This window comes from Anolis carolinensis, unplaced genomic scaffold, assembly GCF_035594765.1.
Source record: "Anolis carolinensis isolate JA03-04 unplaced genomic scaffold, rAnoCar3.1.pri scaffold_7, whole genome shotgun sequence".
NCBI classification, from domain to species: domain Eukaryota; kingdom Metazoa; phylum Chordata; class Lepidosauria; order Squamata; family Dactyloidae; genus Anolis; species Anolis carolinensis.
This window is the reverse complement of record NW_026943818.1, coordinates 20,159,615-20,182,987: the sequence shown is the minus strand read 5'-3', so window position 1 is coordinate 20,182,987 and position 23,373 is coordinate 20,159,615. Positions and strand designations below refer to the sequence as shown.

Genomic DNA, 23,373 nt, shown 5'->3' with positions numbered 1-23,373 from the left:
GTTGAACACTTCCCAAGAGTTTAGGACTGTCTGATGTATTTTTGGATTATTATTATTATTATTAAGATCTCAGCCGGCATTTGGAAACAATAGACACTGACAAAATTACGATCTGTTAACTGCAAAAGGCCACCCGACTGGAATCTGCATGCATCATCCGAAAATACATCACACATGGGAAGTGCTCGACTTGTGATTTTGTGATATGAAATCCAGCATATCTATCTTGTTTGCTGTGTCATACTATGTTGTTGTGTCAATAATAATAATAATAATAATAATAATAAACAACTTTATTTATTGAGTTTTAGAAAGGCCTTAAAAACATGGCTATGTGCCCAGGCTTTTAACGAATAAATGACAAAGACAACTCAGACTGTTATATGGATAAAGTAGGAGGATATTGGACGAACGGATTTTAAGCATATGTTTTATGTTTTATATTTTATACTGTATTTAATTGGTTGTAATACATTTTTATATGTTGTTTTTTAATGATGTGTCGGCATCGAATTGTTGGCAATTATACGCCGCCCTGAGTCCCTTCGGGTGAGAAGGGCAGGATAGAAATATTGGAAATAAATAAATAAATAAATAAATTTATATCCCGCCACCATCTCCCCTAACCCAGTGGCCATATCTGATGTTTCTTGACTCTGGGTCTCGATACCCTCACAATGACACAATGAGGGAGTCTTGTTTTTAACTAAGTGGTTTCTCTTCAAATCCTACAACTCAATGTGTTCTACCATTGTAGCAAGTTTTACTCCAGTAGCACTAAAAATAAAGGAGCCCCTTCAGTTTCCCCAACAAATGATGCGCAATTACTGTAACGAAATAGTATCTACATTTTGTTACTCTCATTATAGCAACAAATTTTTCACAAACTGTTATTTTAGAAACACTTTAGAAACAAAATATCAGCATCCTCCAGTATTGTAATGACTTTTGAACCATTTTTTAAAAATGGATCGCACATCCCTACTGGCTATAGGATGCTATAATATGACGGGCACCTCGGCAGATCACCCCAGCATCCTCGTGGTGCCCGCAGTTGTGCTGCCCCCATCCCAGGTGGAAGCAGTCGGCCAGGTCCAGCTCGGCCCCGCCACAGTCTACGTTGTCCAGCAGGATGGGCCCCGCGCCGTAGCCGAAGTAGCCCAGCAGGGTGGCCACCACGGCCGAGCCGCAGCCCACTTGCCGGCAGACCACCTGAGCGTTGGTGAAGTCCCAGTCGTCATCGCAGACGGTGCCCCAGTCGCCCCCAAAGAGGACCTCCACCCGGCCCTGGCAGCTGCTGTTGCCGTTGGCCAGGCGGATGCCACCACCTGCTGGACAGACAGGAAAAAGGCGCTCAGAAGGGCCCGGCATACAAAGCGATTGCTTAATCCTAACATTGCAGGAAGGCACAATTCGATCCCTCCTGACAGATGGCCATCTAAGCCCTAATAACAACAACAACATGCCCTGGCAGAATATGTAAAGCAAAGTGAAGAACCTGCTTTGATTGAAGTCAAAAATCAAAAACTTCCCAAAGCACAGCAGACAAAAAACCAGTACAAGAAAACCGCACTACAAACTAGAGCTGACGGGTGGCACAACAAAACATTGCATGGAAAGTTCCTTGACAAAATTGAAGGAAAGGCTGATAAGGAGAAGACCTGGCTCTGGCTCACGAATGGGACCCTGAAGAAGGAGACAGAAGGCCTGATCCTTGCAGCCCAGGAGCAAGACATCAGGACAAAGGCAATTCAGGCCAAGATCGAAAAATGCAGACTGTGCAAGGAAACCGACAAAACCATTGATCATATCCTCAGCTGCTGTAAGAAAATTGCACAGACAGACTACAAACAGAGGCACAACTATGTGGCCCAAATGATTCATTGGAACTTATGCCTCAAGTACCACCTCCCTGCAGCAAAGAACTGGTGGGATCACAAACCTGCAAAAGTATTGGAAAATGAGCACGCAAAGATACTGGGGGACTTCCGAATCCAGACTGACAAAGTTCCGGAACACAACACACCAGACATCACAGTTGTGGAAAAGAAAAAGGTTTGGATCATTGATGTCGCCATCCCAGGTGACAGTCGCATTGACGAAAAACAACAGGAAAAACTCAGCCGCTATCAGGACCTCAAGATTGAACTTCAAAGACTCTGGCAGAAACCAGTGCAGGTGGTCCCGGTGGTGATGGGCACACTGGATGCCATGCCAAAAGATCACAGCTGGCATTTGGAAACAACAGACATTGACAAAATCACAATCTGCCAACTGCAAAAGGCCACCCTACTGGGATCTGCGTGCATCATCTGAAAATACATCACACAGTCCTAGACACTTGGGAAGTGTTCGACTTGTGATTTTGTGATACGAAATCCAGCATAACTATCTTGTTTGCTGTGTCATGCTATGTCATTGTGTCAATAATAATAATAATAATAATAATAATAATAATAATAATAATAATATAACTATAGAATACTAGAATTGGAAGAGATCTCAAGGGCCATCCAGTCCAGTCCTGTGTTTCAGTAAAAAGACACCATCCAATCCCTCCCAACAGATAATAGTAATAATAATAATAACTTTATTTTTATACCCCGCCACCATCTCCCCGAAGGGACTTGGGGCGGCTTACATGGGGCCAAGCCCAAACATAACTGACAATAAAAACACATCAAGTAAAACAAGTCAATAAAAACATATCGATAACAAACCAATAAAACATGGATTGAATAAAAAACATGAAAGACACATAAAAATAACTGGGCCATAAAGTGCATATATGAGGGATGAGGACAAGAAAGGTGCCCGAGAATGGCCATCCAAACTCTGCTTAAGAATCCATATCAAAGAATCCTAGAGTTGGAAGTGACCCTCAAGGGAAATCCAGTTCAAAGCCCTCTTCCAGTAGGAAGACACCCTCCAATCCCTCCTGACAGATGGCCTGTAAAAAATTCATAATAATAATAATAATAATAATAATAATAATAATAATAATAATAATAATATAACTATAGAATACTAGAGTTGGAAGAGATCTCAAGGGCCATCCAGTCCAGTCCGGTGTTCCATTAAAAAGACACCATCCAATCCCTCCCAACAGATGGCCATCCAAACTCTCCTTAAGAATCCATATCATAGAATACTAGAGTTGGAAGTGACCCTCAAGGGAAATCCAGTTCAAAGCCCTCTTCCAGTAGGAAGACACCCTCCAATCCCTCCTGACAGATGGCCTGTAAAAAATTCATAATAATAATAATAATAATAATAATAATAATAATAATAATAATAATATAACTATAGAATACTAGAGTTGGAAGAGATCTCAAGGGCCATCCAGTCCAGTCCGGTGTTCCAGTAAAAAGACACCATCCAATCCCTCCCAACAGATGGCCATCCAAACTCTCCTTAAGAATCCATATCATAGAATACTAGAGTTGGAAGTGACCCCCAAGGGAAATCCAGTTCAAAGCCCTCTTCCAGTAGGAAGACACCCTCCAATCCTGCCTGACAGATGGCCTGTAAAAAATCCAAAACCTGCAGAAATGCTCTATTGCCAGCTCTTAGCATCAGGATGTCCTTCCTGGCGTTTTGGTGAAGCCTCTCTAGGAATATCTAGGGACGGCTTCCTTCCAGCTCTTTTGGACCTCCAATTCCCAGCTTGTTCAATGGTGAGGAACTTTGAGAATTGGAAGGCCACCATTATTACACAGTGTAATAATTATTATCCAGTTTGATGTTGCAATCAAAAAGCAAGCCAAACTTACTCCGTTTTTCCAGGACGAGAAGAGCTGGGGTCAGCATGGCCTCCGTCTCCGGCGTTGGCGGCGCTCCTCCTTTGGTGGCTGCAAAGGGACACTTTCTCCAATCAGGAGCGCTCCCCCAAATATGATGGACGGATAGACAGATAAACAACAGAGAGACCTCCCTAGGGCTGGGGGCGATGTTTGTGGACACTTGGTCTTACCTGTCGCCGAATCGGTGAATAACTCGCCATAGATATGGGCTATGGATGTTGTGATGGGAGCGACCGTCGTCACCCCAAGTCCTGCAAGGATAGAACAGGAAAGGGCGGAATGCCATATTTACTAGACAACTAGCATAGATTGCAATTGCTGCCAACCTACTTTCTCCCTTCTCCAGCTCTGAGATGGTCTCCCTTGCAATTGTGGTTCTTTCTTCCCTTTCTCTCTTTCCCTTATACACCTTCCTCACATTCTCTCCCCTTCTTTCTCTTTCTTTCCTCCCCTTCCCTCCCCTCATACCTTTTCCCTTTCCTTTCTCATTATTATTATTATTATTATTATTATTATTATTATTATTATTATTATTATTATTATTATTAGATAGATAAATAGGCCCGGGCTGTGGCGCAGGCTGGTGAGCAGCCAGCTGCAACAAATCACTCTGACCAAGAGGTCATCAGTTTGAGACCAGCTCAGAGCCTGCGTTTGTCTCTGTCTTTGTTCTATGTTAAGGCATTGAATGTTTGCCTTATATGTATAATGTCATCCGCCCTGAGTCCCCTTCAAGGTTAGAAGGGCGGAATATAAATACTGTAAACAAACAAATAAATAAATAAATAAATAGGATGGATGGATAGATAGACAGATAAATACAATAGATAAATACAGTAGAGTCACTTATCCAAGCTAAACGGGCCGGCAGAACCTTGGATAAGCAAATATCTTGGATAATAAGGAGGGATTAAGGAAGAGCCTATTAAACATCAAATTAGGTTATGATTTTACAAATTAAGCACCAAAACATCATGTTATACAACACATTTGACAGAAAAAGCAGTTCAATACGCAGGCATGTTATGTTGTCATTACTGTATTTACAAATTTAGCACCAAAATATCATAATATATTGGAAACATATAATATATTGATTACAAAAACAATATATTGACTACAGATAACATAATATATTGACTACAAAAATGCCTTGGATAATCCAGAACCTTGGATAAGCGAGTCTTGGATAAGTGAGACTCTACTGTATGATGATGATATTATTAGAGGGACGGATGGAAGAATAGTCAGATAGACAGACATATAGAGGGGGCAGGGAGGGATAGATAGATAAATGAGATGAGATCTCTGTTTGAGCAGAGACATAGTCTAACATGTGAACCACTATGCCTCTCAGGCCCTTTGGATAATAATGAGGAACATAGATCTCATCTATCTATCTATCTATCTATCTATCTATCTATCTATCTATCTATCCATCCATCCATCTATCTAATCCCTTCCTCTATAAGTCTATCTGTCTAACCCTCTATCTATACCTCTGTTTATTCCTCCATCTCTCTGTCTATCCCTCTACCTATCCAACTATCCATCCATCCATATATCTATCTAATCCCTCCCTCTATGTCTATCTATCTGTCAAACTATCTATACCTTTATCTGTTTATTCCTCCATCTCTCTGTCTATCCCTCTACCTATCCAACTATCTATCTATCTATCTATCTATCTAAAAGCCAGAGTATGTTTGCTTGTTTGTGGTTGTGTTAGTACCACTCACCGGAGCAGACGACGCCGGCGTCCTCGTGGTGCCCACAGTTATGGATGCCCCAGCCTAGGCTGTAGCAGGCTGAGAGGTGCGGCTCACTCCCGTCACAGTTGACGTTGTCCAGGAGGATGCGCCCCGTGCCGTAGCCGAAGAAGGCGTTGGTTCGGAAGCCGGTGGCCCGGCCGCAGCCCATCTGCTTACAGACCACCCCAGCGTCCCGCAGGCTCCAGTCGTCATCGCAGACCGTGCCCCAATCCCCTCGGTAGAAAATCTCCACTCGGCCCTGGCAGGAGTTGGCCCCGTTCACCAGCCGGACGCTCCCGTCGGCTGCAGCAAGAGAGCCAGGTTTAAATATCTGAAAGGATGTCCCAGTGAAGTGAGGATAAAAATTCATTTCTACTGCTCTAGAGATTCAAACTGCATGAAAAGAGATTCCACTTAAACTTCCTGACACTCAGAGCAGTGGAATAGACTGCTGGCGGGGAATCTGGTGCAGTCTCCTTCACTGGAGGCTGTATGGTTTTAATCAGAGGCTGAATGGTCATCTGTCGAGAGGGTTTTGATGGTGCTTTTCCTACCTGAAAAAAAGGGACTGGACTGGAGGGCCCTTGGGGGTCCCTTCCAACTCTAAGATTCTTTAATTCCATAATACAGATTTTTTTAGCAAAAGCTGGACAGCCATCTGTAGTGAGGGATTGGATTGTGTCTTCCTGACTGGCAGAAAGGGTTGGTCTGGATGGTTGTTAAGGTCTCTTCCAACTCTAGGATTCTATTACCATATATACTCAAATATAAGCCGAGGCACCTAATTTTACCACAAAAAATGGGAAATCATTGACTCAAGTACCGTGTTTCCCCGAAAATAAGACAGTGTCTTATATTAATTTTTGCTCCCAAAGATGCACTAGGTCTTATTTTCAGGAGATGTCTTATTTTTCCATGAAGAAGAATTAATATTTATTGTTGAATAAATAAAATGAACATTTATTCTATACTGTACAGTAGTTGCCATCATAAACCAGCATAACCAGACAAACTGTGAATTTCTTGTTACTACCAATATTTCCATGTACAACACTCTATGGTACGTACATTTACCGATCCTGCATGCTCTGATGTTCTGTTTGTTGCCCATGCTTCAAAACAAAAACTTTGCTAGGTCTTACTTTCGGGGGAGGCCTTATATTTAGCAATTCAGCAAAACCTCTACTAGGTCTTATTTTCTGGGGATGTCTTATTTTAGGGGAAACAGGGTATAAGCCGAGGGTGGGAAATTTCAGAAATAAAAATAGATACTAAAAATTACATTAATTGAGGCATCAGTACGTTAAATGTTTTTGAATATTTACATAAAGGTCAAATTTAAGATAAGACTGTCCAACTATGATTAAATCATTATTCTCATCTTCTTGTAAATGTGCTTATGTATCCTTTTAATAATAATAGAGTAAAATAATACATATAATAATAATAATAAATACAGGAAAAATACATGTAATAATAAACAGAGTAGAATAATAAATGTAATAATAATAATAAGATCAGAGTGAAATAATAAATGTATTAATAATATAGTAATAATAAAAATAGAGTAAAATAAATGTAATAGTAGTAACAATAATAGAGTACAAAAATAAATGTAATAATAATAGAGTAAAATAATAAATGTAATACCAGTAATAATAGAGAAAAATAATAAATGTACCATATATTCTCGAGTATAAGCTGACCCAAATATAAGCCAACCAGGATCCTCACCCGAGTATAAACCAAGGGGGGCTTTTTTAGTCCTAAAAAAAGGGCTGAAAAACTAGGCTTATACTTGAATATATACAGTATATTTATTTCTAAAAGAGTGTATGGCCATATGTTGGGAAGGATCAGATTGTGTCCTCCTGCCTGACAGAAGAGGGTTGGACTGGATGGCCCCTGGGGGTCTCTTCTAACCTTATGATTCTATAAGACAGACTCACAAAGGGGCTGCTTCTCTTAGCAAAAGGGAACTCGTCCAAATACTCACTTTCCCCATTTTGCAAAGAGACAGTAGCGGATTTGCTGGTCGGGCCTCCTGGAACCGGGGTAGGCAAGAGCTCTGCAGACAGAAGCAAGGGAGAGAGAAAAGTGATACCTTTTTTGGCTTTACAATGTCACAGACGCCGTGGTCCACCCAACGGCGCCCAAGATGTCGTACCGTTGCAGGTGACGGCCACATCCTCATAGTGGTAGCAGTTGTGGATGCCCCATCCGTGACTGCTGCACTCGCTGAGGGCTGCCTCGGTGCCTTTGCAGTCCACATTGTCCAGGAAGATGGGGCCCCGGCCCTGGCCGAAAGAGAGGGTGGCCGGCATGGCGATGGCGCGGCCGCAGCCCAGCTGGCGGCAGACCACGTTGGCATCCACGATGTCCCAGTCGTCATCACACACAGTGCCCCAGGTGTTGTTGTGCAGGATCTCCACCCGGCCCTGGCATCGGCTGCGCCCGTTGACCAGCTGGATCTCTGGAAGAGAAAGGAAGAAACAGGACAATGCAATATGCCACCTTGGAAGCTGGTGAAGTCTCATTTCTTCTCAGGCAGCTGGATGAACATCTGTTAGGAGGGATCAGATTGTGTCATCCTGCCTGGCAGAAAGGGGTTGGTCTGGATGGTCCTTAGGGTCGACTGGTAACATGAGAGAAGCCTCCGCAGGATGTGTTGTCAAAGGCTTTCATGGCTGGGATCACAGGGTTATTTTGTGTTTTCCAGGCTGTATGGCCATGTCCTAGAAGCATTCTCTCCTGACGTTTCACCCACATCTATGGCAAGCATCCTCAGAGGTTCTGCCTGCCATAGATGTGGGTGAAACGTCAGGAGAGAATGCTTCTAGAACATGGCCATACAGCCCGGAAAACATACAACAACCCTCCGCAGGATGTTAACACATCCGGGTGTCCCCTTGCCAACGTCTCTAGACTGACAATTTTCTCACAACAGAAGCAACTTGCAGTATGTTCTCAAGTCGCTTCGGACACGATTTAAAAAAAGGTTCTCATCCAACTTTAGGATTCTAAGAATATGTATTTTTAACGGAGGCTAGATGGCCATCTGTCAAGAGGTATCGAATGGTGTCATGCGCCTCACCTGCAATAGGCATCTGCTCAGCCTCCGAGCTTCTAGCTGGAATGGAAAAAGAAGATGGTTCAAGAAGATGTACAGCATTTTCAATTGGACACAGAAGTGGGAGGGATCCCTATCATATATGAGTTGAAGGGAGGAAGGGAGGAAGGAAGGAAGGAAGGAAGGGGAAAAAAGAAAAACGAGGGAGGGAAGGAAGGAAAGAAGGAAAAGAAAAAGAGAAATACTGTATATACTCGAGTAGTTTTTCAACCCTTTTTTAAGACTGAGAAAGCCCTCCTCGGCTTATAGGATGAGGGTCCTGGTTGGCTTATATTTGGGTCAGCTTATACTCGAGAATATATGGTACATTTATTATTTTTCTCTATTATTATTGGTATTATTACATTTATTATTTTTCTCTATTATTGCTGCTACTATTACATTTATTTTACTCTATTTTTATTATTATTAATACATTTATTATTTCACTCTAATCATATTATTATTATTATATTTATTATTTTACTCCATTTATTACTACATGTATTATTTTCCTGTATCTATTATTATTATTACATGTATCATTTTACTCTATTATTATTAAAAGGATACATAAGCACATTTACATTGAAGAAGATGAGAATCATGATTTAATCAGAGTTGGACAATCTTATCTTAAATTAGAGCTTTATGTAAATATTCAAAAACATTTAACCTACCGATGCCTCAATTGATGTAATTTTATTGGTATCTGTTTTTATTTCTGAAATTTACCACTCTCAGCTTATACTGAAGTCAATGTTTTCCCCAGTTTTTTTGTGGTAGAATTAGGTGCCTCGGCTAATATTCAGGTCGGCTTATACTCGAGTATATACAGTATATGTAAGATTTCTGAGATATTCCAAAGGAGACTCTAGTAGGGCTTGAATGAATGAGAACACAAATGTAACTTTTCCTAGCTCTGTGCAGAAACCGGCTGTACCACTCCCAGCTGGGGTTTGTCTTCGGGATCACTCAGCACCAATTAGACACCCGAGACTCGCAGAGCGACGTGCCGGGCAAGGCACCTTGGCTTGAGTTTTAGAGCCGGAGAAAGCGTTTCGGGATGAAAGGAAGGAAGGAGAGTGGAATTTGAGGCCCCAGTCAAACCCCAGGGCAGGTGGGACGTGTCACTTGTGCTCCGATTCCTCACAAGCCACAAGAAGGACATCACTAATCTGGAATCTCGAAATCCTTCAAAATCCCACACTGGGCGGCTGGGACAGTAACACCTTTCCTTTCTGACAGCTCAAAGGGCGCAAACTTTGCTCCATGCACACAATTATTCAAAATATTATTTATTATTTATTAATATATTTATTATTAATATATTTATTATTTCACTCTGATCTTATTATTATTACATTTACTATTTTACTCTATTTATTATTACATGTATTATTTTACTCTATTATTATTAAAAGGATACATAAGCACATTCACATGGAAAAAGATGAGAATAATGATTTAATCAGAGCTGAGCAGTCTTAACTTAAATTTGAGCTTTATCTAAATATTCAAAAACATTTAACTAATAATGCCTCAATTAATGTAATTTTATTGGTATCTATTTATCCGCCCTGAGTCCCCTCAGGTGAGAAGGGCGGGGTAGAAATGATAGAAATAAATAAATAAATATTTTTCTTTCTGAAATTTACCACTCTCGGCTTATATTTGAGTCAATGTTTTCCCAGTTTTTTAGGTGTCTCGGCTTATATTCGGGTCGGCTTATACTCAAGTATATAAGGTATTTATATTTATAGCTTTGATAAGAATAACTTATCTTAGTCTTTATGTCCATAATTTAATTGTTTCTGTTGCAGATTTGTTCCTGTCCTTCATTAAATACAAATTCAAATATATTTACAACTCTGGCTATATCTGATGCACCCAGTGCCCTACTGGCAGCCATTCTGGCTAGGGGATTCTGGAATCTGCTGTCCAGTCATCAACTATATCTATATCTTATATTTTAAAAGTTAAAGTATGTAGGTACATATATGTTTGAGCCACAAAGGTTCCTCTGTGGCTTGATGGATCTGAAGCAAAAGTGGCACACAGACTCTGTGATCCAACTTAAAATAACGGCAGGGATTGAACTAAAAGAACCATATATTTTGGATCCAAAGGGAAAGATACAAAGCAGATTAGCAGTTGCCGGGTGAAGTGGCCCTCTGTGGTGTCACTAGAAAAGAAAAGGAATGAAGCTAGGTGACAGATCAGGAGGGGAAGGAAGCGAAGGAAAAAGGAAGGAGGGAAGGAAGGAAAAAAGAGGGGGAAGAAAAGGAGAAGGAAGGAAGGGAAAGGAAGGGAAGAAGAAGTTCAGATTTAAAGCTCACCTGTTGGGAAAAGGTAGAGGAGGGTTGAGAGGACCAGCAAGGCAGGTGGTGCCCAGAGTCCAGGCCTCTGATCTTTCTTCCTGTGTCCTGAACAAGGACCAATGTTCATTTCTGCTTCTCACTGGGATTTGCAGTGGATCTCTCAGTGGTCTCCCAGGGAAATAACTGCAAAGCCACACCTGGAAAGGAAGGGAAAACACTGTGAGCATTCCTAATCTCCAGTGTTTGAAATGCTCATTAAAAAAATAGGGTAGCCTCCTCTTTTAAGTCTTCATTGTAGTTTCCAATGAACCTAAATCATATATGTTAATGTGTTAGGGCCAAGCAATAAACTCATGGAATTGGCCATTACCATGGCAGTCTGTAAATAAGACCTCCTGTACCATACAAATCCAACTCAGTCTGCAAAAAAAAAAAATTCTTCTGTCTCATGCAAAGCCATGTCAGTCTATGAAGAAGGCCTCCTGTTTCGTGCAAAATCATGTCAGTCTACAAAGAAGGCCTCCTGTCTCATACAAAGCCATGTCAGTCTACAAAGAAGGCCTCCTGTCTCATGCAAAACCATGTCAGTCTACGAAGAAGGTCTCCTGTCTCATACAAAACCATGTCAGTCTACAAAGAAGGCCTCCTGTTTCGTGCAAAACCATGTCAGTCTATGAATAAGGCCTCCTGTTTCATGCAAAATCATGTCAGTCTACAAAGAAGGCCTCCTGTCTCATACAAAACCATGTCAGTCTACAAAGAAGGCCTCCTGTTTCGTGCAAAACCATGTCAGTCTACAAAGAAGGCCTCCTGTCTCATACAAAGCCATGTCAGTCTACAAAGAAGGCCTCCTGTTTCGTGCAAAACCATGTCAGTCTATGAAGAAGGCCTCCTGTCTCATACAAAGCCATGTCAGTCTACAAAGAAGGCCTCCTGTCTCATACAAAACCATGTCAGTCTACAAAGAAGGCCTCCTGTTTTGTGCAAAACCATGTCAGTCTACGAAGAAGGCCTCCTGTCTCATACAAAACCATGTCAGTCTGCAAAGAAGGCCTCCTGTGCAATATAAAACTGTGTCAGTCTGCAAAGAAAGAATACTGGGATATGATGTCCCAAACACATGGAGGACCAATGGCCAGACACTATTAGTCTACAATCATCATCAACAACAACAAAACTTTATTTATATATCACTCTATCTCCCAGAAGGGACTCAGGGAAGTTTGCACATACATTATAAGGCATTGTAGGTCCAGCCATAGAGGTTTCGCATTCATGCCATTGCCATAAGCTGGTGTTGACTTGAAGGCAGTCAACAACAATACGTAGAGGAAACTCTCAGTAGGTTCACAAAATGAACTAACTTTAAAATCCACCTGCACACCTTCCTGGAGCCGAGACAGGTGGGCAGCTGTTGGCACAGAGGAGCCACCTTGTCTGCCATCATGGCATTTTTTTCTCAGCGACTGGCAGGAGAGGGGGAGAGTTGGCCAGGCCCCTCGGCACAAAAGCTGACATTATTCGCCAGAGGAGCCTGGCACCAGGACGGATGAATGGAGCATTCAGGGGCACAAACTTCAGCGTGAGATTATTTTTCAACCTCAGAGGCCAATGTGCCAGTTGTGGGCTGTGTGCAAGGAGAGTGAGGGCTTCGGCGAGAGAGTTGCTTTCTTGGAGACCGAGGCCCCAGCTCTGCTGTTAGAAGAGTCAAATGCAAATAACCTGCTTCCACTATTAGTCCAGGAACATACTGTAAGCCGACTTGAATATAAGCCGAGGCACCTAATTTTACCACAAAAAACTGGGAAAACATTGACTCCAGTATAAGCCGAGATATCAATAAAATTACATTAATTGAGGCATCAATAGTTTAAATGTTTTTGAATCTTTACATCAAACTGTAATATAAGATATAACTGTTCAACTCTGATTAAATCATTACTTTCATCTTCTTCAATGTAAATGTGCTTATGTATCCTTTTAATAATAATAGAGTGAAATAATAAATGCAATAATAATAAATGCAGTAAAATAATAAATGTATTAATCTTAATAAAAATAGAGTAAAATAAATGTAAAAGTAACAACAATAATAGAGTAAAATAATAAATGTAATAATAATAATAATAGAGTAAAATAATAAATGTAACAATACCAATAATAGTAATAGAGAAAAATAATAAATATACCATATATACTTGAGTATAAGCTGACCTGAATATAAGCCCACCAGGACCATCACCCGAGTATAAGCCGAGGAGGTTTTTTTTCAGTCCTAAAAAAGGGCTGCAAAATTAGGTTTATACTCGAGTATATGCAATAATCCCTGCGAATATGGTGGCAGTACAGGCCATCCCTGAATTACAAACATCTGACTTACATCCGACTCCTAGTTAAGAACGGGGGGGGGGGGGCTGAGATAACAGGATGTGAGAGAGATCAACCCTTCAGAAGGAAGGGAAATCCACTCTTGGAAGAGTTATCATCAGGGCTCTCCATTGAAATGCTTTATCTCCAACCTTCATTTGCACAACAAGCCATTATTTTCAAAATCAAATGATCACAGGGACAGAAAGTGAAGGAAAATCTTGTAAATAGGGGCACAGACAGCAAAAGAAACTGATCTCAAATAAAGTGTGCCCTAGATCTCAGCTAGGGTTTGGTTCCAAGCCCCATTATATAAAACAGCAAAGTAAATATGCTGTCCCTTATATAAAGCGACAAAATCAAGGTTTGCTTTTGGGATTTTGAAGCCATTGATGACTGAATCCACGGGTGCAGAATCCATGGATACAGAGGGACAGCTGTATTGCAAAGGAATACACCACTGTCTCTATGGTATTTGAGTATCAGAGCAATGCAAAAGGAAGAATTGAATCCCGGAGTACAGGACAAACCCCTTGACTTGAACATGGCATCCAACCCTGATCTTCTCATTGCAAACTATTCCACGAACCCAAGAAACAACCCTTCTCTTGTGTGAATCTCCACTAGCAGACTTCCAAATATTCAGAGGCATGTAATGCTCACAACTGGATTTCCAAAGAGAAATGTTGGTGGGAGTTGAAAGATTACAGCAGAGCCAAGGACATAGAACATTGGCCATTAACAGCTCTAAATGTAGAATATTAAAGTTCGGTGATGGTGCCATTATTGAAGGTGGAGTATCCCTTCTTCAAAATGTTTGGGACCAGACAAATTTCAAAGTTCAGAAAACCTGTGTTTGCACATACAGTGTTCCCTCACTACTTCGTGGTTCACTTTTTGCAGATTCGCTGTTTCATGGTTTTTCAATTAACTCTAAAAGACTATTATAAATCATAAAAAATTACAATTTACAGCCTAAGGAAGGGAGGAAGGAGAAGCCGAAGGGAGAGAAAAGGAGCCCAAGCGGCAACGGGAGGAGAAGGAAGTGATTTATCAACACACGATTGGTTGATAAAGACTTAAAATAGTGTATAACTACTAAAATAATGTATAAATATTAAAATTAATATAGTGTCCCTACTTTGCGGATTTTCACTTATTGCGGGTGGTCCCGGAACCTAACCCCAGCGATAAGTGAGGGAACACTGTATACACACAATCTTGGAGACGGGAACAATTCTGAATATGAAATGAATGTATGTTAAACATAGATATACACATAGCCTAATGATATGCACAATCTTTCTAATCATTTTATGCATGACACTCAATTCATACTATTATTTGGTAGGTTGAGCAAAGTGGTCCAGTATCAAGGCACCTACCTCTTTAGCCGTTCCACGTTCCCCTTTTCGAAAGAATGCCAGGGTTACCTTCCAAAATGTAATATTTGGTGATGCGGAATCAAAGGGAGAGAGGAGTCCATGGGAGGAGAGAGAGAAAAAAAACAAGGCGAATGGTTTCTTTTATGCCAAACTTTTCTTCTTCCTCCTCTTCCTCTTCTTCTTCCTGCTTTCCTTGCAATGCAACAAAAGGCACCGAGAAAAGTCCCTCATCCATCAATCGTGGGGTCCCACTCTGCCACTGCATGAAGCTTCATGGGGAAAGGACACAAGGCTTAAAACTAATTTGAAGGAGCGCATCGTTTGGATGCAGATGGGGGGTAAACAGCCCAAAACATGAAGAGAGGTTCGACCGAGACACCTTTAAAGATACATCCTTCTCCAGAGAATGGGTCAGGTTTCCAAAGAGACTGAAAGGAAGGCAAGAGCTGAGTATTTGTATCTGCTCCAAGGCGATGACAGATCTTGGAGGCCGGTGGAGAAATGGTGGACGATTTCCCCGCTCCCTTTCCAGGGGCACCTTCTTCTTCTTTAAGGAACATATCTCAATTGAGAGGAAGTCATTACTGATCATTTTTTGGCTCTGCGATCCTGGCCTAAGAAGGCCTTGGCGGACCTTCCAGGCAAAGTACAAAGTGTCGGTTTTGACCTTTAAAGCCCTACATGGTTTGAGTCCAGGTTCACTCCAGGATGGCCTTCTCCTGTACAATTGAGCCACAAGGTGAGGCAGGTAAGAAATGAAAACATTATTATTTATTGTTGTTGTTGTTGTTGTTGTGCGCCTTCAAACTATTTCTGACCAATGGCAACCTTCTTGCAGGACTTTCTTTGCAAGATTTGTTCAGGAGAGTTTACCCTTGCATTCCACCAAGGCTGAGAGAGTGAGACTTGCCCAAAGTGACCTTGTGGGTATCTATGACTGATCAGAGATACAAAGCTGGCTCTCCAGAGTATGTATTCAATGTTCAAACCACGATGCTGACTCTCAAAGAGATGAACATTTTCTGGTGAGGCCTGAGTCTGCTCTGAAGTCACCAAGTGACGTATAGAAAAGGCTTTTCTATCTTGGCTCGGTCCTTCATCAAAATAGAAACTGTTGCAAAAAGATTTAAGATCCTGAAGGGTAGTTCTGAAGGAACTAGATAAGATCCTCAAGACAGATCACTGAATATCAAAATAGACATGTTTATCAATGACTGGGATGACAGAATAGAAGACATGCTGGTCAAGTCTGCAAATTACACCAAATTGGGACAAAAAGCGAAGACCCCTGAGGACAGGTTTTTACGTAGAGCCTGGATGACTATCTGTCAGGAGTGCTTTGATTGTGCTTTTCCTGCCTGGCAGAAGGGCGGGTTGGACTAGGTAGCCCATGTTGTCTCTTCCAACTCTATAATTCTATGACTCTCATTTACAAGGCCACCATAAATCAAAGTTCACCTGACAGCAAGTGAGAACACAAAGGACATCGCTCTTCACTGGCTGACTGTCCCAACTGAGAGTTTCCAAGGGAAGATTATGTCCGTCCCACGAGAGAAAATATTTCTGAGCTGCACATATGCTGCATGAGAACAAGATGGCCTTTGTTCAGCTGTGCTGATCGGTGGAGAAGAGCAACGGCCACCGCCGCCTCAAGGGCGCAATGTTGAAAAGGGGATGTCAGTTGTGCCAAGTACCTTCTGCAGGAGACCCATGGTGGATGTCTGTAGTGCGAATGGGATACACAGACGACAATTCTCTGCTAATATGCACACCTCAGTCCTTCCAGTCTTGTTTGATTCCTGGCAGGGTGAAAAGAAATAACTTTTTTGTATTATGGCTATTCAAATGCCCCAAAATGGGAGGGAAGGCAACAACGAAGTTATAAACATAACTTATACAACTTGTTGAATGTTTGCGCCTTAAGGCCACTTCTGAACTACCAAAATACTTCAAAATCCAAAATTGTCCATCTGAATGCTTAGAGAATGGCTGCTTAGTTTTCTGATGGTTTAATGTACATAAACAATAATGAACAAAGCTATCTATCTATCAATCCAGCTTTAGGTGCTCTTACTGCCTATTACAGGGAAAACCAACTGATTCCTAATCCATCTAAAACTCAGACATGTGCTTTTCAGCTTAAGAACAGACAAGCACTTCAAGCTCTGAGGATTACCTGCAAAGGAATCCAACTGGAGCACTGCAGCACACCCAAATACCTGGGAGTTACTCTGGGCGTACAAGAAGTACTGCTTGAGAATCATAGAGCTGAAAGAGACCTTGTGGGCCATCCAGTCCAACACCCGTCAAGAAGCAGGAAAATCACACACCCCAACAGATGGCCATCCAGCCTCTGTTTAAAAGTCTCCACCACACTCTGGGGCAGAGAGAGTTCCACGGGTGAACAGCTTTCACAGTGAGGATTATTTTCCTAATGTTAAGGTGGAATTTCCTTTCCTGTAGTTTGAAGCCATGGTTCTGCGTCCTAGTCTCCAGGGCAGCAGAAAACAAGCTTGCTCCCTCCTCCCTATGATTTTGCTTCACATCTTGATACATGGCCCTCCTTATATTTCCTCTCAGCCTTCTCTTCTGCAGGCTAAATATGCCCAGCTCTTTAAGCCCCTCCTCATAGGGCTTGTTCTCCAGAGCCTTGATCATTTTGGTTGCCCTCCTTTGGACATCAAACAAAAAATGTGTACTAGAAATAATATCATACAAAAGCTGACTGACACAACCTGAGGATCACAACCAGACACATTGAAGACATCTGCCCTTGTGCTTTGCTGCTCTGCTGCTGAATATTTATTATTTTATTTATTTCCAATACAGTAGAGTCTCACTTATCCAAGCCTCACTTATCCAAGTTTCTGGATTATCCAAGCCATTTTTGTAGTCAATGTTTTCAATATATCATTTATTTATTTATTTTTCAAACTTATTTGCCGCCACTCCCCTAGGGCTCGGGGCGGCTCACAAGAACCGGCTAAAACAACAATTTAAAAACATCTTAAAAACATCTTTAAAACATCTTTAACAAAACATCTTAAAAACATCCTAAAAGCACCTTGATATTTTGGTGCTAAATTCGTAAATACAGTAATTATAACATAACATTACTGCATATTGAACTACTTTTTCTGTCAAATTTGATGTATAACGTGATGTTTTGGTGCTTAATTTGTAAAATCATAACCTAATTTGATGTTTAATAGGCTTTTCCTTAATTCCTCCTTATTATCCAAGATATTCGCTTATCCAAGCATCTTCCGTCCCGTTTAGCTTGGATAAGTGAGACTCTACTGTATTTCTATCCCACCCTTCTCACCCGAAGGGACTCAGGGCGGCGTACAATTGGCAACAATTCGATGCCGACACATAATTAAAATCATAACAGCATATAAAATCCATTACAAACAATTAATACAGTATAAAATATAAAACATATGGTTAAAATCTGTTCATCCAATATCCTCGTGCATTAGCTATACATCAGTCCAGGTCGTCGTTGTCATTTATTCGTTAAAAGCCTGAGCACATGACCATGTTTTTAGGGCTTTTCTAAAGCTCAAAGGGGTTGGGGCTTGCCGTATATATCTGGGGAGGATGTTCCATAGCCGGGGAGCCACCACCTAGAAGGCCCTGTCCCTCGTTCCCACCAGCCGCGCTTGTGAGGCAGGCGGGACCAAGAGCAGGGCCCAGTGTAGAATACACTGAATGTGTGGCTCTTAATGAGACATGCCACATTATCACAGGATGTCAACACCCTACACTGGTGGAGAAATTATACTGTTTAGCAGGTACAGTAGAGTCTCACTTATCCAAGCCTCGCTTATCCAAGCTTCTGGATTATCCAAGCCATTTTTGTAGTCAATGTTTTCAATATATCGTGATATTTTGGTGCTAAATTTGTAAATACAATAATTAAAACATAACATTACTGCGTATTGAACTACTTTTTCTGTCAAATGTGTTGTATAACATGATGTTTTGGTGCTTAATTTGTAAAATCATAACCTAATTTGATGTTTAATAGGCTTTTCCTTAATCCCTCCTTATTATCCAAGATATTCGCTTATCCAAGCTTCTGCCGGCCCGTTTAGCTTGGATATGTGAGAATCTACTGTATTGCACCACCTGACATCTGTCAGGAAGTAGCAGCCAGCAATGAAATGACCAAGGCATGGACACTTCTGGCCCATCCTGTTTGGATATCAACCAGCATGCCAACGCCATAAATCAAGAAACAGCTTCCTAAGATCTACTGAGATATTTGCAGGAACACTTCAGCAAGCGAGAGTCCAAAAGTGGCAGGTTAAAACCCGAAACCTCAATCCTTGGCTGATACCTTGGCTGAACTCCCTCCTGGGCACACAGAAAACTGGGCAACTTGGAAGGCGATAAGCAGACAGATGTCAGGTGGTGCAATACAGTAGAGTCTCACATATCCAAGCTAAACGGGCCGGCAGAAGCTTGGATAAGGATGGTAAAACATCAAAACATCCGGGCAATGTCCCCCGGGCAATGTCCTTGCAGACGGCCCATTCTCTCACACCAGAAGCGACTTGCAGTTTCTCAAGTCGCTCCTGACACGAAAAAAAGTATATTGTATGTGCATATAGTGTTGATGGTATTACAATGTACTACATTATTATAATAATGATAATAATACACTATTACAATGGTATTGGATGAATGGCTCAAGTATTTTGTATTATTTTAAATCTGTCGGGGGTGCTTTGAATGCAATTTCCTGCTTCTTGGCAGGGGGTTGGACTGGATGGCCCATGAGGTCTCTTCCAACTCTATGATTCTATGAATTGCTTATGTTTTATTCTTTTGTATTGTTGTGTATTGGCACTGAATTCTGCCAGTTTTGTAAGCTGCCCTGAGTCCCTCTGAGTGAGAAGGGCGGGATAGAAATGATGGAAATAAAATAAATAAGCAGACTGCGCTCTGGCAGAAGATGCAGGGCTAACCTTAAGAAATGGCGCTGCAAAGTGGAGTCCACGACATGTGAGTGCAGAGAGGAGCAAACCACAGACCACCTACTACAATGAGGCTTGAGGCCTGCCACATGCCCAATGGAGGACCTTTTCACAGCAATACCAGACACACTCCAAGTGGTCAAGGGAAATTTAGCATAATGCCACGTTTTTATCTTTGTTTGTGGTTTATACATTATGACTATATTCTCAATTAGCTTCTGACACGATAAATAAGTAAATAATTAATGTCCTAATGACTCTTCCCTGGCTGAAGTGCTTCTTGGGCCTGGAAATGAGAGAAACCCGCCGCCATTTTGGGCCTCCTTTCCCAGCAGGCTCCGCGGCGTGGGAAGCGCATGCGCGAAATTCTCAGGCATGGGAGGCCTCGATGGAAAGCCGGGGAAGGAGCGGAAGGAGCGCGCGCATGCGCAGTTGGCGCTCGGTTACTTCCGCCGTTGGCGAAGGAGGCCGAGGGAGCTTTGGAGACTAGTTTCCTTGGCAACAGACGGAGGAAAGGTGAGGGGTGGGTGGGGATGGTGGGAGTTGTAGTTCAGAACGTGTGGGAGGTGGGCGAAGGGCCCACGGTGACTGCTACGGGTCCTGGGGTTCGTCGTTCGGAGAGATACCAGGTCTCTTCAGTAGAGAAGGCCCAAGGCCTTGGCAAACTACAACTCCCAGCATTCAGTCGCCTTGAGCCAGGGCTGTTAAACTGGGATCAAGCTGCTTTAGCTCTGCAGCACAGATGTATTAATCAAATTATTATTATTATTATTATTATTGTGTTGTGGAAGGCTTTCATGGCCAAAATCACTGTGTTGCTGTGAGTCTTTCGGGCTGTATGGCCCTTCTAGAACATAGCCATACAGCCTGAAAGACTCCCACCAACCCATCATCATCATTTTTGCCATTACTGTAGAGTCTCACTTATCCAACATAAACGGGCCGGCAGAACGTTGGATAAGCGAATACGTTGGATAATAAGGAGGGATTAAGGAAAAGCCTATTACACATCAAATTAGGTTATGATTTTACAAATTAAGCACCAAAACATCATGTTTGACAACAAATTTGACAGAAAAAGTAGTTCAGTACACAGTAATGCTATGTAGTAATTACTGTATTTACGAATTTAGCAACAAAATATCACGATATATTGAAAATATTGACTACAAAAATACGTTGGATAATCCAGAACGTTGGATAAGCGAGTGTTGGATAAGTGAGACTCTACTGTATTTATCATTTATATTTATATCATCATTACTTATATATCTATCCACATAGGAGAATCCAAGTGGCTATGGATATATTATTGTTGTTGTTGTTGTGTTGTGGAAGGCTTTCGTTGCCAAAATCACTGGGCTGCTGTGAGTCTTTCGGGTTGTCTGTCCATCTTCCAGAAGCATTCTCTCCTGACATTTCACCCACATCTATGGCAGGCATCCTCAGAGGTTATGAGGAAACTAAACTAATTTATTTATTTATTTATTTATTATTTAATACATTTACATCCCGCCCTTCTCACCCCGAAGAGCGGCTTACAAATTTACATACAATATTATATTATTAGCATAGCACAATACTGGCAATAAATACAGTCATTAATTAATCAGCCCCAGAGGGTTTTTAATAATCTATCCTGTATTTATTACGGTCTTGCCTTTTATGTGTTTTTAATGTAATTTTTTATCCTGTATTGTTGTTTTAATTGATATATTGCATTACTGTTTTATCTGTTTTATATTGTGATTGTATTATGTTGCTTATATTTTGTCCTTGTGTTGTTTGGGCCTCTGCCCCATGTAAGCCGCCCCGAGTCCCCACGGGGAGATGGTGGCGGGGTATAAATAAAGTTTTATTATTATTATTATTATTATTATTATTATTATTATTATTATTATAAATTACTATATTGTACTACAGTAGTAGTACAGTATTGTGCTATACAAATAATATAATATATTCAATGTACATATGACTTGTAAGCGGCCCCGAGTCCCCTTCAGGGTGAGAAGGGCGGGATATAAGTGTTGCTAATAAATAAATACGAAATGAGATTGATAACCCAGGAACAAAAATCATGTTGGTAATCAATGTGGAGGGCGAACTGGGAGATCTCCTTCAGGGAGAAAATGCCCTTCTCTCACGGATGTAATATCATGCTTGGCCTTTCCTTCTTTTTCTTCATTCTGCTTCTCGTTGTCAAAGATGAATTTCGACGCGGCGATACTCTAGGTTCCGTAGTTGATGGTGGTGGTGTGAAAATGGCCGCGTTGCCGGGAACCTCCGCTGGGCCTCCTCCTCTTCCGGACCCAGGGGCTGCGGTGTGGGAGTGGCAGGACGAGTGTGGGCACTGGAGACCGTACTGCAGCGGCGTGTGTGGCTACATCGAGCAGTCCTTCCAGGCCCTGTCGGCGAAGGGCCGGCGCTCGCTGGGGACCTGGCCCTTACAAGGCAGCATCCCCTTGGGGCAAGCAGACCCCGCCTTGGCCCCCTACGTCATTGACCTCCCCAGTTTGACGCAGTTCCGACAAGATACAGGTAATGTCCACAGGGGCTTCCATCTCCTAGTCGATCTGCGGGGGGCAACTTGCATAACTTGTGCATGTTGAAGGTTCGCCTGATTCTATGTGTCGAGCATGACGTAATAATAATAATAATAACAATTATTTATTTATTTATTTCCAGCATTTATACCCCGCACTTCTCACCCGGGGGGACTCGGGGCGGCTTACAACAGTTGGCAACATTTAATGCCAAGAACAAAGTAATAAAACAAAAACAGTACATATAATCAATTAAAACTATAAAAATACATCATTAAAATACATTATAACAATTAAAACGTATGTAAATTAGATCCATTTGTCTAAAAACCTCATGCTTCAGCCTTCAATCGGACCATGTCGACGTTATTGTATTACTCATTAAAAGCTTGTGCACACAGCCATATTTCACAGCCTTTCTGAAACCCAGAAGGGTTGGGGCTTGTCGGATATTTATTATTATTATTGTTATTATTACAGTATAGTCTCACTTATCTAAGCCTCGCTTATCCAAGCCTCTGGATAATCCAAGCCATTTTTGTAGTCAATTTTTTCAATATATCATGATTTTTTAGTGCTAAATTCATAAATACAGTAATTACTACTTAGCATTACTGCATATTGAACTACTTTTTCTGTCAAATTAGTTGTATAACATGATGTTTTGGTGCCTAATTTGTAAAATCATAACGTAATTTGATGTTTAATAGGCTTTTACTTAATCTCTCCTTATTATCCAAGATATTCGCTTATCCAAGCTTCTGCCGGCCCGTTTAGCTTGGATAACTGAGACTCTACTGTATTATTATCATTTGAAACACAACAAGATGAGTCCACAGCAGACACTGCTGGCTGTTGTATTGGATCACACGTCGGACACTTCCCAAGTGTCTAGGACTATTATTATTATTATTATTATTATTATTATTATTATTATTGACACAACAACATTATATGACACAGCAAACAAGATAGATATGCTGGATTTCGTATCACAAAATCACAAGTCGAACACTTCCCAAGTGTCTAGGACTGTGTGATGTATTTTCGGATGATGCGTGCAGATCCCAGTAGGGTGGCCTTTTGCAGTTGGCAGATCGTGATTT

At 41.4% G+C, this 23,373-nt stretch overlaps 2 protein-coding genes across 4 annotated transcripts in view; one reads left to right on the top strand and one right to left on the bottom strand.

Annotated features, from left to right (window-relative positions):
- Positions 1–20,098, bottom strand: part of ssc4d (scavenger receptor cysteine rich family member with 4 domains) — a 27,364-nt gene extending 7,266 nt beyond the window's left edge. The window contains exons 1-10 of one of the 2 annotated variants that reach the window (XM_062959343.1): positions 19,713–20,098; positions 14,737–16,535; positions 11,003–11,181; positions 8,649–8,684; positions 7,722–8,027; positions 7,551–7,622; positions 5,543–5,857; positions 3,974–4,054; positions 3,774–3,851; positions 1,017–1,331 (exon numbers count right to left, since the gene is read on the bottom strand). In XM_062959343.1, the coding sequence (XP_062815413.1) occupies positions 1,017–1,331; positions 3,774–3,851; positions 3,974–4,054; positions 5,543–5,857; positions 7,551–7,622; positions 7,722–8,027; positions 8,649–8,684; positions 11,003–11,111 (1,312 nt within the window). In that variant the 5' untranslated portion in view covers positions 11,112–11,181; positions 14,737–16,535; positions 19,713–20,098. The remainder of the gene's footprint in view (positions 1–1,016; positions 1,332–3,773; positions 3,852–3,973; positions 4,055–5,542; positions 5,858–7,550; positions 7,623–7,721; positions 8,028–8,648; positions 8,685–11,002; positions 11,182–14,736; positions 16,536–19,712) is intronic. The other variant, XM_062959344.1, reaches the window with a different exon arrangement.
- Positions 20,096–23,373, top strand: part of dtx2 (deltex E3 ubiquitin ligase 2) — a 19,125-nt gene continuing 15,847 nt past the window's right edge. Inside the window, exons 1-2 of one of the 2 annotated variants that reach the window (XM_008123394.3) lie at positions 20,096–20,237; positions 21,930–22,262. In XM_008123394.3, coding sequence (XP_008121601.3) covers positions 21,986–22,262 — 277 coding nt within the window. In that variant the 5' untranslated portion in view covers positions 20,096–20,237; positions 21,930–21,985. The remainder of the gene's footprint in view (positions 20,238–21,929; positions 22,263–23,373) is intronic. The other variant, XM_062959342.1, reaches the window with a different exon arrangement.